At 45.7% G+C, this 17,806-nt stretch overlaps 2 protein-coding genes across 2 annotated transcripts in view; both read right to left on the reverse strand.

Annotated features, from left to right (window-relative positions):
- Window positions 1-17,806, reverse strand: part of mindy4b (MINDY family member 4B) — a gene marked incomplete at both ends in the record, with an annotated part of 41,410 nt that overhangs the window by 22,133 nt on the left and 1,471 nt on the right. Inside the window, 3 exons of the mRNA XM_080731148.1 lie at window positions 119-284; window positions 1,505-1,605; window positions 16,326-16,445. Of these exons, the coding sequence (XP_080587274.1) occupies window positions 119-284; window positions 1,505-1,605; window positions 16,326-16,445 (387 nt within the window). The remainder of the gene's footprint in view (window positions 1-118; window positions 285-1,504; window positions 1,606-16,325; window positions 16,446-17,806) is intronic.
- LOC308290415 (28 kDa heat- and acid-stable phosphoprotein-like) lies at window positions 4,081-4,539 on the reverse strand (the record flags this gene model as incomplete). The annotated part of the gene is made up of 1 exon (XM_080732237.1): window positions 4,081-4,539. The coding sequence occupies one exon, from the start codon at window positions 4,537-4,539 to the stop codon at window positions 4,081-4,083; it is 459 nt and encodes a 152-aa protein (XP_080588363.1).

The following is a 17,806-nucleotide window of genomic DNA, read 5'->3' on the forward strand; positions in this document are numbered from 1 at the left end:
GTTTGTTGTTGCCAGGGATGAACCCACCCTCTCTGTGAAGGTGTCCAGCTTGTAGTCCAGATGGAGGGTTAGGTTTAGGTTTAGGTTCAGGTTTAGGGCTAGGGTAAGGGGTACCCACCCTCTCTGTGAAGGTGTCCAGCTTGTAGTCCAGATGGGGGGTGATGCAGTAGTCTGCTGTCACCAGGGTGACGGTGGCACTGCTCTGGTCTCCTGCCGACCACAGGATGTCACACAGAGCAGCGGACAGCGCTCTGTCCTGCTGTCTGTCCCCCACCTCCCTGAGGCTGACACACACACACACACACACACACACACACACACACACACACACACACACACACACACACACACACACACACACACATAATGATCAGATCCTAGATGCATCACAATCAACCGACAGTATGTCCACAATAGACCAGTGGTTCTCGAGGAAGGGTTTGGGGACCCCCCACTCCCCAGGGGTCCTTGGGCTTGTGGGGGTTGGGGGGAGGGACGAACAGCTAAATGATAGATAGTTTGGAACCCAGCCTCCCCTGACCCTTCTTTGTATTTAACTTATTACTGTTTATTTTATTTTTATTTACTTTTTTTTACTATATCTACAGCATAGTACTGTGCAGTGGTCCTCAAAGTGGGGGTCCATGGGACTCTCTGCGTTCCTTTTGGGAGGTCTAAATTATAAGACCCTTACAAGTATGTAACTCTACAATGTCAAGGGGAGACCTTGACATTGTAACGTTTGAGAACTACTGGCCTAATAATGCATACCAAACTGGTGGTCTTTGAAATAAAATAAAAAAACATTGAAAGATGATAGATGCTGATGTGTGGAGTGTAGTAGTGTAAAGGTGATGATAGAAGATGATGATGTGTGAGTGTAGTAGTGTAAAGGTGGTGAGAGAAGATGATGATGTGTGGTGTAGTAGTGTAACGGTGGTGATAGAAGATGATAGACGATGATGATGTGTGAGTGTAGTAGTGTAAAGGTGATGATAGATGATGATGATGTGTGAGTGTAGTAGTGTAAAGGTGATGATAGAAGATGATGTGTGGAGTGTAGCACTGTAAAGGTGGTGATAGAAGATGATAGAAGATGATGTGTGTAGTGTAGTAGTGTAAAGGTGGTGATAGAAGATGATGTGTGGTGTAGTAGTGTAAAGGTGGTGATAGAAGATGATAGAAGATGCTGATGTGTGGAGTGTAGTAGTGTAAAGGTGGTGACCTCTCCTGCAGGGAGCAGCTCTCTGTAGTGTAGTGTAGTGTAGTGTAGTGTAGTGTAGTGTAGTGTAGTGTAGTGTAGTGTAGTGTAAAGGTGGTGACCTCTCCTGCAGGGAGCAGCTCTCTGTAGTGTAGTGTAGTGTAGTGTAGTGTAGTGTAGTGTAGTGTAGTGTAGTGTAAAGGTGGTGACCTCTCCTGCAAGGAGCAGCTCTCTGTAGTGTAGTGTAGTGTAGTGTAGTGTAGTGTAGTGTAGTGTAGTGTAGTGTAGTGTAAAGGTGGTGACCTCTCCTGCAAGGAGCAGCTCTCTGCGTCAGGATGTCTGCTGAACAGCAGGTGTTTGATGATGAAGGCCTGGACCACCATCTGGATGGGAGACGTTCCTCCCTGACGCACGCACGCACGCACGCACGCACGCACGCACGCACGCACGCACGCACGCACGCACGCACACACACACACACACACACACACACACACACACACACACACACACACACACACACACACACACAAACACAATCATGCAAAAATAATTGAAAATGTGTGTACATGCATGTGCATACACACTACTATCAATGAAGACCTGTCAATCTACTGTATAGGCTACTATCAATGAAGGCAAAACAGCCTAAAAGATATAGGCTATTTAGGGATGGAGCCCTAAACAAACGTAGCTCGATAACCCGATAACAGATTTATTGAGTACCTGGTATCAATAAGCTTTGAGCTTATCAAGCTTGTTATCCAGCATAGCGGCCCATGATGTCATGTTTAAACAATCAAAGACAAGAGGCCATCAAGAAATTACTACAGTACTATTCTTAATATAAAGCCATTTAACACTTATTGCACACTAATGAATGATTGTTTTATATGATTACATTTTTACATATATCTTTGTTATATTTTTGATATTTATTGATATTTGTTACTTTTGTCAATTCATGGGTTGCATTTGTAGTCCTACACCAGCCATGTTGAGGACCAACACAGGTGTTCTGATTGGTGTAGAACATTAGTTCTGTGCCAATCAGACAAATAGAAACACCTGTGTTGGTCCTCAACATTTGCCTGGCGTTGCCAGACTCTATCACACACAGGGGGTGGTAATGTGCGGACTGATGTATCAGGCTACCTCAACATGGCCGTTTAGGACTACAATTGCAACCCATGAATTGTCATCTTCAAAGATGTAATGGTGGTCAGACACAAACTCACAGTCACAACAACTGGCCAATAAAAAAAGATAGTTATGTTCTAAATTTGTCATCTCACGTTTTCTCCACAAAATATTAGAAAACGCTCAATAGTGGTCTGGATAAAAGCCTGGCTCAATAAGCAGGATCGATAAAGTGCTCGTTATCAATAAAACCAGCTCCATTCCAAGGCCTATTCCCATTGGACTTCGTTCCCAACGGGCATCAGTCTAGACTCTAGTCTAGATAGAACAAATAATTCAGAGCATGTTTATTTGTGCTCCGGCTTGGATCAATGGAACTAACATTAAATTCCTATTTATCTGTATCAGAATGACATTTCATTTTTCAACGTTTTAAAGAAAAAACTTTTTTTTAACATAACAGTTTAAATATTAATGTTATATTATCATTATAAAATATTTATATATTTCTTTATTTAATAATATTTTTATTAGGGAATACCGAATACAAGGACACATACATAGGACAGGTGTACAGGTGCACGGGATCTTCATCAGTAAGTAGTATCCCTCTTTTTGCCAGACCCATGAAATGGGTAGGCCTACATAAGCAAATGTCGGTCTGTCCGGGTTTTCTATATAAAGGGTATATATGATGATGACATGATGATGACATGCCTACAAAAGGCATGATGTCATAAATGATGATGACAGACAGGGGGTTGGCAGAACCGGGGTCTGGCACAACCAGGTTGACCTGGTCTAGTTTATTTAGTTATTATAAAATCTTATTGTTTTGCCAATTATTTGGGGGCCCATATACAATCAGCGGTCTATGACGTCTTTGACGTATGACTTCACGTCTAAGCTGTTTCACATGCCTCATTAACGTCTTTTATAAACTTTAAATATTTCAAAAAGTATACAACGTTATGGCCTACTGGCAGTGTGCCCAATAAATGTGGCGTTCATCATCCACTGCTTTCCTTTGCAAGATCTCCAGACACAAAGATGAGGTAGCAGATTATTGGACCAATTTATTTTAAAACACATCTATTTATTTTTACAATTTTTTACAGTGGGGAGAGACAGGATTGTAGGTAGGGGGATAACATTCAGCATGATCAGGACATGCCTCCCAGGTATAGGGCAAGTCAAACACTCTAGTTGGAAATGACTCTTCAACCTCCTCACATCAAATTAGATTCAACCATTTATTTCATGAATGTAATACAGTTAATCTTGGTGTTCTGAGATGTTCCCTGAATTTTGAGAGTGTTGTTTGCAGGTCTTTCAGTCCGAGTGTATCAAAAAGGCAACTGGGTTAAGCACTGTTGGTCCGACCAGGTTAGCATTCACCAGCGTTAGTTCTACTGAGGTTAGGTTGAGGTGTATCTCCGCCCCCCAGACTTTCAGCACCTCCGCGCAGCCAATCACAAGCATCCGCTGCCTTAACCCAGTTGCCTTTTTGATACTGAACGGACTGAACTAACTGACCGACTAAAGCTGGGCGGGGCTAGACTCTTGTGTCCTCCATAAACAAACGCTGAAGCGTTCATCTCTCTTTCTATTGTATATTTATTTATACATAGACCTCCCTTCAACGATCCAGGGAGAAAGGCCCTCTGGAGATTCAGTGCTCCATAGGTGTTATTCAGGTGTTGTTCCCCTCAGAGCCCATGGGCCCCCATGGGTGTCATTCAGGCTTTGTTCCCAACCTCCTTCCCCTTCCTCAGCTCGTCTCTCTTCCTGGCCGCCTCCTCTCTCTGCTTCTTGATGATGGCCAGCCTGGCCAGGTCGGCCTTGGCCTGCTCCGTCTTCCCCTCGCGGTGTAACTTCTCGTAGCGCTCCTTGGCCTTCTGCTTCTCGATCTCCTCCCTCTCCCTGCGCGAGAGCTCCACGGGCGCGCTCAGGTCCACCTCGCTGGCCTTCTTGCTCTTCAGCGGCGTGCGGTTGGGATTCTCGATCTCGATCAGTCTCTCGACGGGACTCTTCTTCTTCTCCTCCTCCTCCTCCTCCTCACCGCTGCTGCTGTCCTGCTCAGATTCAGAGCTCTTCTCCTCCTCCTCCTTCTTCATCCTCATCTGACGTTCGATCTCCTCTGGATTGCCAAACCGTCTCACCTGGCCCTTGTAGCCCTTCTTCCCACCTCGAGGCATATTGAGATATTATATTGGTTCTGTGAAATTGGTGCTTGATTACACAAATGACAGCTACACTGCCAGCAGCCTGGTGAATGTTGGCTCTCTTTGTCATCTCTGGGATATATAGCTCTCGGCCCGTCGATGACATCATTTTGATGACGTCAGTCAGCTCCAAATTTGGGCATGGGTTCAAGCAAGGCTATATGTAAATAAGGAGTGTACAACATGTGATGTCCTAATTCCAGCTGTCAGATTAGTTAGCGATTCTCAGGTGCCGGGAGACCAACTGGTGCGGAAACACTGATAGAAATGCTCTGAAGTCAATGGACACTATTTTAATTAACTAGAAGCTCGGCCCCACCCTTTAATGTAAACCCCATTATACCTGTTGTCATAGGACCCGTTTTGACCATCTGTTTGCCTGTGTCCATTTATGCCCATATATGGAGATATCTGTATCTGTCTGTCTGTGTCCATTTTATGCCCATATATGGAGATCTCTGTATCTGTCTGTCGGGCAGCTGAGTGTCTAGTCGGGGACCAGCCTACTAGGGAACGATGTAAATAGGGAATTAATGCCCCACCCTTTAATGCAAACCCCATTATAACTGTTGTCATAGGACCCGTTTTGACCATCTGTTTGCCTGTGTCCATTTATGCCCATATATGGAGATCTCTGCAGACACAGTGCCGGTTCCGGAAAACTCTGATGTCAGACATCAGCTCCGCATACGGGTGTCCATTTTATGCCCATATATGGAGATCTCTTTGAATGCCCTACCCTTTAATGCAAACCCCATTATACCTGTTTTTTAAGCAGAATACGCAGATGTCAACAGCTAGATCTGTGACAGCATTCAGAACACGTCATACTGATGACATTCAATACGTAACCATGGCATTGTTTGTTGACTCATGTGGCGTATGTGATGTCAGAGCCTTTTATGAAGTGATGTCACAATGAGTCAGCGCTTGCGCCGGTTCCTCCGGAACAGCCGAACGTTTCGTGCCTGTTCCGGAAAACCACGCATTGGGTCGGGTCGAGGCAGGGCACTGCACTCCGCGCTGCGGCAGGGAACACGCGTGCCGAATCTGAAGCCGGTGGGACGAACGGTTCTCGAGATACGCAGATTACATACATACATACATACATACATACATACATACGCGCATGCACACACACAGAGACTTCTTGCATTTATTGTAAGATGATGTCAAACTGTTTTCTGCTCCCTTGTTTATCAATGTGCACATGTACATTTCTTGAGGCGCACAGAGTAGGTTTCTGACTGCTGTCTAGCTAGCTCTGGTCCAGAGCGTCAGCCATTCTCACCTACGCTCTGACAGGCGGCTGACTCAAAGACTGGACCAGAATTTCTCTACCCCTACGAGGGCTCAACTTCAGTCAAAATAAACTAAACTACTTCACTACTCACCTAACAAAAGGTAGTTCTGTGTTGTTGAAAGTCTATTCTCTGCGGTGGGAAATTTATTTCATGACAAAAATAATCTATTTTACAGGGTGGGTGGGGTGCTGAGAGGTTTCCCACCGCGGAGAATAGACTTTCAACAACGCAAAACTATCTTTTGTTAGGTGAGTAGTGAAGTAGTTTAGTTTATTCTTACTGAAGTTGAGCCTTCGTAGGGGCAGAGAAATCCTCGTCTAGTCTTTGAGTCAGCTGTCAGTCAGAGCGTCAGTGGCAGCTGAAGCTCTGGACCAGAGCTACTTACTGTCTAGCCGGAAACCTGATGAATCTGCCAGAGCAAATACTGTACTGCTCAGTCAGAGATGTTCTCTGTGCTCTTTAGAGTCCACATCCAAAAACAAGCCATCAGAAAACAAAGTGTGATATGTCATCTTTTATTGTCCTGAACCGATTATTTGGCAAAGGTCACAATCATTCAAAGATTGTGTTTATTCATATGCTCTTTCCTTACCTTATTTACATAGTATTGGTTTCAGGTGCAAGTAACTGACACCAGAGATAATGTCACGCTATAGCTGTGGTTAATCTCTCAAGAACGGAAGGTTCTGTTTTTCCCTTTTCTTTGATGATGGCTATAGCCAGATTGCGCTGTGGTTTGATTTGATTGGTTTGGCTTGGGTGACTTGACTGTACAAATGAAACAGCAGTTGATTGGTGTGGGTTGGGTGACGTGACGTGACTGTACCAGAGTGACTTGAGCGCTTGATTGTTCTGGGTTGGGTGACTGTACGAATGAAGTGGCAGCTGTTATGTGGTGGAAACAGAATACTGGGAAAGGTCAGTTTGGTTAGGCATTGGCCTGGTGCCAGAGTGGTGGGGCTTCACAGAGCATTTTGTTCCATGTGAAATGCATTCTATCCCATACAATGCATGTGAACTTGAAGTGCATTCTATCCCATACAATGCATGTGAACTTGAAGTGCATTCTATCCCATACAATGCATGTGAACTTGAAGTGCATTCTGTCCCATACCATACACGTGAACTTGAAGTGCATTCTGTCCCATACAATGCTTGTGAAATATATTCTATCCCATACAATACATGTGAAGTTGATGTGCATTTTGTCCCATATAATACATGTGAAGTTGAAGTGCATTCTGCCCCATGCAGGCTTCAGTGACAAGAGACTCTCATCTGCTGTTCATCACATATTTATAACATACAGTATATCTACTGTATAGGTCTATATAGACGCGGACCCAGTCACCCACAATGTGAGATGACCTGTGATGTCATGCTGTACTTTTTCCACTATTTCTGTTTTATCTATTAGTTTGGTCATTAAGGTACACAGAATGAGAGGCCTGCTCTGCTGGAAACATCGCGAAAAAAAGTTATGGCCATTTGTATATTCACTGTCCCATCGACTTCACTATACAGGAAAAGAAAAATATTTAAAAAAGAAAGAAAATCTGGCATGTGAGGGGTCAAACTAGAGGTTCTCCATGATTCTGAATCCATTGCAATCATTTGTTTAGCATGAAAAACATTCCTTGGGCTAAATTTCGGCCCCACGTAACTGTGAAAAGTGACTTTTCTTCACTTTTTTTTTGGACTAACGTAAAACAACTTAATCATTATAACCTAGGCTATATGTTCCTATGTTCTTATAACAGTATATAATCCATCTTATTTATTATAAACGTACATGTTGTTGTATACTCAGTATATATATATGTAAGGAGGTGAATTGCCTTTAGAGGCACCTCCAGGCCTTTAGGGGGCACTGTTACCTTCCACTGTTCCTGTACTGTGCAGCTTTGACCTTAGTGGTGGGGGCAGCCATCTTAGGTCAGAACTTTGTTGTTTCTCTGCAAGGTAGGAGCAAACTCCACTCTCTCTGATCAATCCACTTGATAAAAGTAGTAATATAAGCCATCCATGTATTTTGATGTGCCCCTGGGGTTATTTGTAAGAGGATGTGAATAATTGAGAGTTTTACTGATAAAAGTGTGGCCATGTGATAACTGTGGTTGAACATGAATGAATGGGTTATACTGTTAAGTGCAGCAGATGGGCTGTTTCTATCTTTTGTAGTGCACTGTGGAATTGAGTTTAATAACTGAGAAATCACTTTTAAAACCACACTGGTTATGTTTATGTTTACATGCAGTTCTGTGAATTTCTGACAATATTGCAATATTACTACTGTGAAAAGTGAAGCAGAACTTTGTTGTTTCTCTGCAAGGTGACAAGAGCTGATATAAACAAGATTGCTACACTGCTCTACCGCACGACTCCTATGCCTGGTTCTTCATTCTCATCTCCTAACCATCAATTACAACTAAATAGATACACAACGCAGAGTCTGGTTTATGAGACAGAGGGTGGGACTTTAAACCATACCAGAGCTAAGGACAATCTTTTTTGGGTTACATCTGGTGCCGTGACCCGGATGTGCGGATTCTACATCAGAGCAGAGGAGGAAGGGGAAAAAACCCTTCTCTTGTGTGTAAACTATCATATCCTTTGAGTTTTGATTATTCTGATGGGAAGTGGTCTTTGCCGATTATTGATTTATTTACTGTATGTGAATTATTGGGTCTCTCATTCATTGCAAAAGAGTGATAGTTTTGCTGTCATTCCTGCTACAATACTATTGTGTACTAGAGAAGCATCATTAAGTACTGTTCTCCAAGTCCTATTGAATTATTATTTCTTTGTTTATGAGGAGTGAAAAAAAAAAAAAAATACTACTGCTACAGTACTGACCACATGTAATTGTTGTTGCTGTGTGTGTTATATGTGCACATTCACCTTTCTGTATGGGACTTGCCTCACACCTACATACTGTACATACAGACATACACAACATTTTTTTATTTTTTTGCACACACTGTTGGAACTGTATAGAAGATGCAGAGCTCTCAGGAAGATACTCCTCGTCGACCACCAGGGGAGGGGCCCTCCACACGCCACAGACACGTTTTCCACCACTATGCTGAGCCAGTTACTGACCGTGACCAAGGTTTTCAAGCCGCATATAACCCAGACATGGCTGTTAGACCCAAGCCGACGCATACATGGCCACATCATACTACCCAGTCCTACCAGACCCCATTACCAGCTACCATGCAGCCCCCAGCCACGGCACATGCAGCAACATCCTCTCCAGCTGGACAGGCTCCACCATCCAATATACTGACGCCCCCACCTACCATCTCAAGCCCTGCAGTCACCATACCTATGCCCGTATCTGACTGGTATGATTTTCCTGACACAACTCAGACTCCTGCAGCAAATACACAAAGCCCCCCAATCAGTATGCAAGGCCCCACAGCCATGACTCAAATGACAACCCCAACTGTGCTGAATGCCAAGCCTGTCCCAACACCCCAGGCACAGCTTCCCCCAGTTAGAATGTATGCTCCACAGGCTCCCGTGACAACTGTTTATACTCCCCAAGCAGCCAGGCTGGGCCCACAAGCAGTTTTATCGACCCCGCCAGTCGCCACCTCGGGCTGGCATAATTCCTCATACACGGCTCACACTCCTGCAGCTGAAATGCAACGCTACCCAATAACAATGCAAGAGCCACCAACCATGACACATGGTTCTAGCGCCATTATACATGCCCCAAAAACCACCCCAACTCTACAGACTGCGAGGCCTGCCCCACCACTCCAGACCCCCCTCTACCCAGTCCCTCAAGACCACATGTCAGCTGGGTACGCCCACCAAGCAACCAGCCATGGCCAACAAGTTTCAGTGGCCTCCCCTGTGTATCCCCCGACATCAGAGCCTCTCCATCAAGTCTCAACTCATCTGCCACTTACCCCGATGAACAGTATGCAGGCCATGCCAACCACCCTGTATAATCCTCAAGCCACCATGTATGAGTCACCATTTCTTCAGCCCCCGGCTCCCTTTACAGCCATACCAATGGCCATGCACCCCTACCAGAATTTGTCACCCCCAGTAGTCCCCACCATAGGACAGGCAAGATATGGCCCTGCCCAGCCCACACCTGCTGGCTTCACACAGACGCACCAAGTAAAGAATGTACAGGTTTTCAGTGGAAATCCCGATTGCAAAATCCTCATTGAGGACTGGATACGTGATATGCAATATCTTATTGATGCTGGTGGGCTGCCCACACATCTCTGTTTTGCAACAATTGTACGGCATCTAAGCGGTGAAGCGAGGAGACTCGTCTTAAATCTCCCTCTGCAGGAACAGCATCCTGAGAGGGCATTTGATGAACTGAGAGCTGAATATGGTGACATACAAAGATCTCTGGATCCATTGGCTGATTTCTATGAGAGGAGCCAGCGGCCAGATGAAACAGCTTGCTCCTATGCCATTGCACTGGAGGCCACCCTTCGTTCTGTGGAGGAGGCACAGCATGGGGGGCGGCCATTCCCAGACCGTGATGCCAAACTAACTCGCCAGTTCCTGAGGGGGTTGTCGGATGAAGAGGTGTACCTTAGGATTTCCCCCATGAAACCAAGGCTCCTGAGCTTCCGGGAACTGCAAGAAGAACTCAGAAATCTAGCAAGGGAGACAAAGAAGTTTCACAAACCAAAGAAAACATTCAGCCAGGTTCATGTTGCTGCAAGAGAACAGCATGGAGGAGTAAAGACAGAGGCAGTGAAGCCCACCTCTGAGCTTTCTGAATTAACTGCTTTGGTTCACAAGCTAGCTCTCAGTCAAGAGGAGCAAATCAAAAAGCTTGCAGAGTTGGAATCCAAAATGAATCCTCTGCAAACACCTGCACCGGCCAGAAACCAGCAAACATCGAGGGTTGAGAGTCAAGGTGGATCTTTCGTGTGCTATCGGTGTGGGATGGCTGGACATGTAGCTAGAGTTTGCAGAACAGCAATGCCAGATCATAACATTACCACACGCACTCAGACTACTCCCACGCCCTCCCAAGAAGGAAGTGCAACACAGACTGGACAGTCTTTAAACGCTTGAGGCCTATGGTAAAAGGGGCAACCATGGGCCTACAGTTAGGTGCCCAACTGGAAGAGCAAGGATGTGACGATGAAACACCTCTTGTGGGACCCAGGAACGAAGGTGAAATAGAGGTCAATGGGGAAATGTGCAGGGCTCTCATTGATTCTGGCTCTCAAGTAACCAGCATTACCTATGAATTCTGGCGTAGGCACCCTGGATTGTGTCAGCAGAAGCTACAGCCGTCCAGTATTCCTGTGGAAGGTGCCGGTGGCCAGGACGTCCCTCATCATGGTGTACTACACATAAGCCTCAAAGTATTGGGTAAAGAGTATGCCAGCGTACCAGCCTTTGTTGTTCCTGAAACGGAGTACAGATCTGTGGTTCCCTTACTTGTGGGGACTAACGTCATACGAGCTTCCAGACAACACCTTCAAGATACTTATGGCCAACAGTTTCTCCAGAAGATCAAGGACTGCAATCCAGAATGGCATGCTGCATTACTGGAGATAGACAAGACAGGACCTGGTGGTCCCGAAGGCAGGGTGAGCCCTGTTAAGTATGTTGGCAAGAAGGTGCGTGTCCCTGCTGGTGAAGAAGTTAATGTGATGTGTCAGGTAACAAAGGGACCTAGGAAAGAGTCCTACACTGCACTTATTGAAGCCCGGCCCTCACAGAAGCTTCCGGAGGGCCTCATGGTAGGTAAAGTCCTGGCTAACGTGGAGAAGGGGTGTGTCCCCGTCCGAGTGATGAACCTGTCTCTCCGAACAGTGACGATAAAGTCTCACACTCACCTGGCAGATGTTTTCTTGGTCCAACAAGTATTGCAGGCTGGAGAGGAGGGTCATGGGAGGAATCAACAGGCAGGAGAGAGACAAAGTACAGTGAAGGGAGCGTGTCAGAGCCATGAGCATGGTGTGAGTGATAAAAGAGATCCCCCGGTATGCTGTGTGGATCTGAGTGGAGCAGCCATTGATGGTGAAGGGCAACTTTCTTCTCTCAAAGAGCTGATAGAAAGGAATTCAGATGTCTTCTCCCAACACTCGTTGGACTACGGACACACCAAGACAGTGCAACATGAAATACCCCTGGTGGATCCCAAGCCGTTTCGTCTCCCCTACCGCAAAATACCACCTGCTCAGTGGCCGGATGTCAGGAAGACCCTTACTGAGATGGAAGAGACAGGTGTGATTCGCCCTAGCAAGAGCCCTTATGCTTCCCAGATGGTGCTGGTGACCAAAAAGGATGGATCACTGAGAATCTGCGTGGACTACAGAAAGCTTAATTTATGCAGCACCAGAGATGCGTTTCCTCTGCCCAGGATAGAGGATGCACTGGAAGCATTGGGGCAGTCCAAGTATTTCTCCACTCTCGACCTCACGTCGGGCTACTGGCAAGTCGAGGTGGCAGAGCAGGATAAGCACAAGACGGCCTTCAGCACACCTATGGGTCTGTACGAGGCCAACAGGATGCCTTTTGGGTTGCAGAATGCCCCTTCAACTTTCCAGCGCCTGATGACCTGTTGTTTTGGTGATCTAAACTACATCAATCTGCTTATCTATCTAGATGACATCATCATCTTCTCGAAAACGTTCGAAGAACATCTGGAACGGCTGCAAGTGGTGTTCAATCGGCTCCGTGAACATGGGCTGAAACTGAAGCCATCGAAGTGCCATCTGATGAAAAAGGAGGTTCAGTACCTGGGGCACTTGGTGTCGGCGGAGGGAATCAAGACTGACCCAGAGAAGATAAGCAAGGTGAAGGACTGGAAGCGCCCCACCAACGGCAAGGAAGTGCAACGGTTCCTGGGCCTTACAGGATATTACAGGCGGTATGTGGAGGGTTACGCAAAGCTGGTTGCGCCTCTGTATCGTCTCACCTCAGGGGACCCGAGGAAGAAGAAAAGGGGGAGGAAGGCACCCTCTATTCCTCCATCCCAGTTCCATTGGACAGAGGAATGTGAGACTGCTTTCCAAGTCTTGAAGCAGAGGCTGACCACAGCCCCAGTTCTGGGCTACCCAGACTACAATCTGCCTTTCTTGCTACAGACTGATGCATCAGGAGATGGACTTGGTGCAGTTCTTGCTCAAGTTCAGGATGGCTGTGAGCGGGTTATTGCTTATGCCAGTAGGGGCCTGAATCCAGCTGAAACCCGTTACCCTGCGCACAAATTAGAGTTTTTGGCTCTGAAATGGGCGGTAACAGAGAAGTTATATGATCACCTGTATGGGCACAAGTTCTCTGTCTTTACAGATAACAATCCACTAAAATATGTGATGACCACAGCCAAATTGGATGCAACTGGCCAGCGCTGGGTGTCTCAACTTTCCATGTTTGACTTTAATATCCAGTACCGTCAAGGAAAATGCAACGCCAACGCGGACGCATTGTCCAGATTATCCAATCAAGAGGTCACACAGGCCCTACAGACATGCCCCCAGCTAGTGAAAACCAAGAACATCAAGAGGAAATCAGCAAGTTCGGAGGCAACAGGGGAAGATCCATCAGAAGTGCAGACAGATTGCCCTCAAACACCACTGTCCCGCCAAGATGAACCGCCGAATGAGCCATATGCAGGTGTTGGAACGGAGTCGCTGCCGGCAATGACAAGACAGCAGGTTAGGGTAGGGCAAAGAGATGACCCTGTGATTGGTCCAGTTCTACACTACCGGTCACTAAACACCAAGCCAAAGAGAAGTGTCCGTGTGGAAGGAGGAGCACAAGTGAACCTTCTTTTGAAAGAATGGAAGAGGTTGGTGGTCAGAGAGGGAATCCTCTATCGCAAAGTTAAGGATGGGCAAAGAGGAGCAATCGAGCAGTTAGTGCTGCCAGAGAACCTGAGAATGGTTGCAAAGAGAGCCCTCCATGATGACTCTGGACACCTGGGTTTTGACCGCACATTCTCACTGATGAGGGAGCGTTTCTACTGGCCCAGAATGTTCCAGGACATCAAAGCGTGGTGTGAACAGTGTGAGAGGTGCTGTCTCAGGAAGACTCCCACTGCAGGTCTTAGAGCACCCCTTGTCAGTATCCATACTTCTGCCCCTATGGAACTTGTCTGCATAGATTATCTGACGCTGGAGAAGTCTAAAGGAGGGATTGAGAATGTGCTGGTTGTGACTGACCACTTCTCACGTTTTGCACAAGCGTACCCGACCAAGGACCAGAAGGCATACACAGTGGCCAAGGTGCTATGGAAGAACTTCTTCTGTCGTTATGGGTTTCCTGCCAAGCTTCACGCAGATCAAGGTCGCAATTTTGAGAGTGCCGTGGTGAAGGAGTTGTGCAAAATCACTGGGATCACCAAGACCCACACTAGTCCATATCATCCTCAGGGTAATGGAACCACAGAGAGGTTTAACAGGACCCTGATGGATATGTTGGGCACATTGGAGCCACAGCAGAAGCCTCGCTGGCATGAATATCTAGACGCCATGACACACGCCTACAACTGTTCACGCCATGACTCAACTGGGTACACCCCCTACTTTCTAATGTATGGCAGACATCCCAGGCTTCCCATCGACCTCATATTAGGGCTGTCGGAGAGTGAGGAGCCATGCGAATATAATGAATATGTCCAAACTCTTCAGGACTCTCTGACGCATGCCTATGATCAGGCAAACCATGCATCCAGACAAGCAAAAGACCAACAGAAACGATACTATGACCGCAAGGCAAAGCACCGTGTGTTCCAGCCAGGGGACAGGGTACTGGTAAAAATATGTCAAGTGGAAGGAAGACAGAAGCTTGGTGATAAATGGGAACGCCAGCCTTACATTGTCATCAAGAAACAGCCTGACATACCTGTGTATGTGGTTCGGTCTGAAGATGGAGCAAGAGAGAGGGTCGTACATCAAAACCTGCTTACCCAATGCATGTTTCTGCCCATGGAGCCCCAGCAGGAGCTGACTGTAAGGAGTGAGCCTGACAACGAAGATGGCATCTCATGCAGCGGGTCAGAAGCTGAGGAAGATGGTGAGCTGGAGGATGAGGATGAGAGTGCATATGGAGCCCAGAATGACATGATAGATGTCAGGGAGGATGAAGGTGAGCTGGAGGAGGGGTCCAAAGGAACCACTTCAGGAGCAGGAAGGGGAGGAAATGCACCAGCTCATAGGGAAGCTTCACCCCCAAACCCGGTAAAGAGCAGGAGAAATCCCCTGAGAACCAGGCAACCTCCCAACAGGTTGACCTATCAATTAATCGCTGTGGACCCTGCAACGGACCAGCAGAATGTAGATGGGACGGATGCGGTGACAGAAGAAAGCCAAAGAGAAGGAGAGCTCTGCGATGAGAGAGTGTAACACAAACGTTACTATATACACTATTCATTCATATACCACACAACTGTGTATGTTGTTTTGGGGTGGCTTATGTTTTTGTTATTATTTGTTATGATGGCTGAGACGCCCTCACGCAAAGAGGGGGTGGGTGTAAGGAGGTGAATTGCCTTTAGAGGCACCTCCAGGCCTTTAGGGGGCACTGTTACCTTCCACTGTTCCTGTACTGTGCAGCTTTGACCTTAGTGGTGGGGGCAGCCATCTTAGGTCAGAACTTTGTTGTTTCTCTGCAAGGTAGGAGCAAACTCCACTCTCTCTGATCAATCCACTTGATAAAAGTAGTAATATAAGCCATCCATGTATTTTGATGTGCCCCTGGGGTTATTTGTAAGAGGATGTGAATAATTGAGAGTTTTACTGATAAAAGTGTGGCCATGTGATAACTGTGGTTGAACATGAATGAATGGGTTATACTGTTAAGTGCAGCAGATGGGCTGTTTCTATCTTTTGTAGTGCACTGTGGAATTGAGTTTAATAACTGAGAAATCACTTTTAAAACCACACTGGTTATGTTTATGTTTACATGCAGTTCTGTGAATTTCTGACAATATTGCAATATTACTACTGTGAAAAGTGAAGCAGAACTTTGTTGTTTCTCTGCAAGGTGACAAGAGCTGATATAAACAAGATTGCTACACTGCTCTACCGCACGACTCCTATGCCTGGTTCTTCATTCTCATCTCCTAACCATCAATTACAACTAAATAGATACACAACGCAGAGTCTGGTTTATGAGACAGAGGGTGGGACTTTAAACCATACCAGAGCTAAGGACAATCTTCTTTGGGTTACATATATATAGTATATATATATATATATATAAAGATCTTAGTCAATATAAACCTACTAGAGGTTCGGGCCGCTACGCATATGAGTGCATCTCTCCATTCCGACATGTCTCCTTTCTGACATCTCTTACCCTAACCCTAACCCTAACCTTAACCTCTATGGAAGTGTTGCCACTCCGACAATAAGAAGTCACTGTCGGAGTGGCAACATGTCGGAATGGAGAGAGCCCCCCATGCATAGTAGTATAAGTAACAGTAGTAATATTAGTAATAGTATTACTCACTCTCTCTGCCTCCAGAGCATAGGCCAGGTCTGAATAAGGTTCTCTGAACTTGAAGAAAGACTTCCTCCACTCATAGTTGAAGACGTGAAACGTTCCACCAAATAAAATCTTCCTCAGGTTCTAGAAAACAACACAGAAAGACACAACATTGTAGAACATTCAACTTCAACAGTTAGGGGGTCCTCAAAGTTACTGCAGGGGTCCTCCAAATCTTTGTGTGATAGAAACATTTTTTCTCCTATTTTATATTAACCATTTGAACCCTAGCGTCCATATTCTGAGAAGCCAAAAATAGCAGATGTACAAGCTCACAATTGAGGCGTTGTGAGATTGTAGATCGGCTATTTTTGGCAAAGAGCTTTGGTGTAGAGGGGAAAAAGAGCAGACTAAGTACAGAGTGAAAGGTCAGGTTTATTAAGTATTGACGGCTCAAGTGGTTAAATATCTGAAAACACAAATTGACATGAATCCAAAATACACTGATGATTGTGCTGTCAATTAAACTATATTGAATCTATTAAAAAGGTTGTGGGGGTCCCTGCTTCATCTCTCTCTCAACTAAGGGGGCCTGAAAATGTTGAAGACCCATGTTGTAGAAGTCACACGTGGTGGCGTGTGTGGCGCTTGTGTGTGCTCAAGCGCACACGGGCATGTGCAAGACTCAAGGGAGATAGACGATAGTCATCGATACCTGTCTGTCTGTTACATGAAACTATACTTATTTAATCCTACCTCATACTACTAATCAATCAGACCTCGTTAACATCTATATATAAATTGTTAGAACAAAGAGATGCTGTTTGACCACTAGAGGAGATAACGGGTCATTATGGTCAAAGCCGCCACTTGACAGAGACATGAATTAGTAAGAGACCGGACTACTGTGACTAGTACTGTGACACACACACACACACACACACACACATACACACACACACACACACACACACACACACACACACACACACACACACACACACACAGCTGGTCACTGTTGGTTGATGGTGTCAGGTGACCCGCTCGTGTTTCTATACCGCAGTGGTTCTCAACCTGTGGCTTGGGATCCCCACGGTCCCCATAAGATGATTAGCTTAATGTGCAACTTTTTTCTTTTCTCACTCAATAGTAAACAAACCAACATACAGACAGTATAAGTGTATTGGTCTCTGCACATGTAAGGACTTTTAGACCATTTCTTTCTCTATATGACTTTTTCATTGTGTCAAAACAAAAGTAATAAACTCACATACCGGTACATTTTGAAAATAGCAAATCTACTGTACTGTGCTCACCATGCCTTGCATAGCTAGGTGTTGTGAGCTTATAGATCTGCTATTTTCACAATTTGTATCAGTGGAACTGAGTCAAGCTAAATGTAATGCTTCAACTCTCAATTCCAAGTGCTTGTCAAGGGCGTCCCCATGATTATTTTGGGGTGCCGCGGCCTAACTAGTTTGGGAACCACCGTTCTATAGAAACCC

This window comes from Nannobrachium achirus (genome assembly GCF_963921795.1).
Source record: "Nannobrachium achirus genome assembly, chromosome: 8".
Lineage (NCBI taxonomy): Eukaryota > Metazoa > Chordata > Actinopteri > Myctophiformes > Myctophidae > Nannobrachium > Nannobrachium achirus.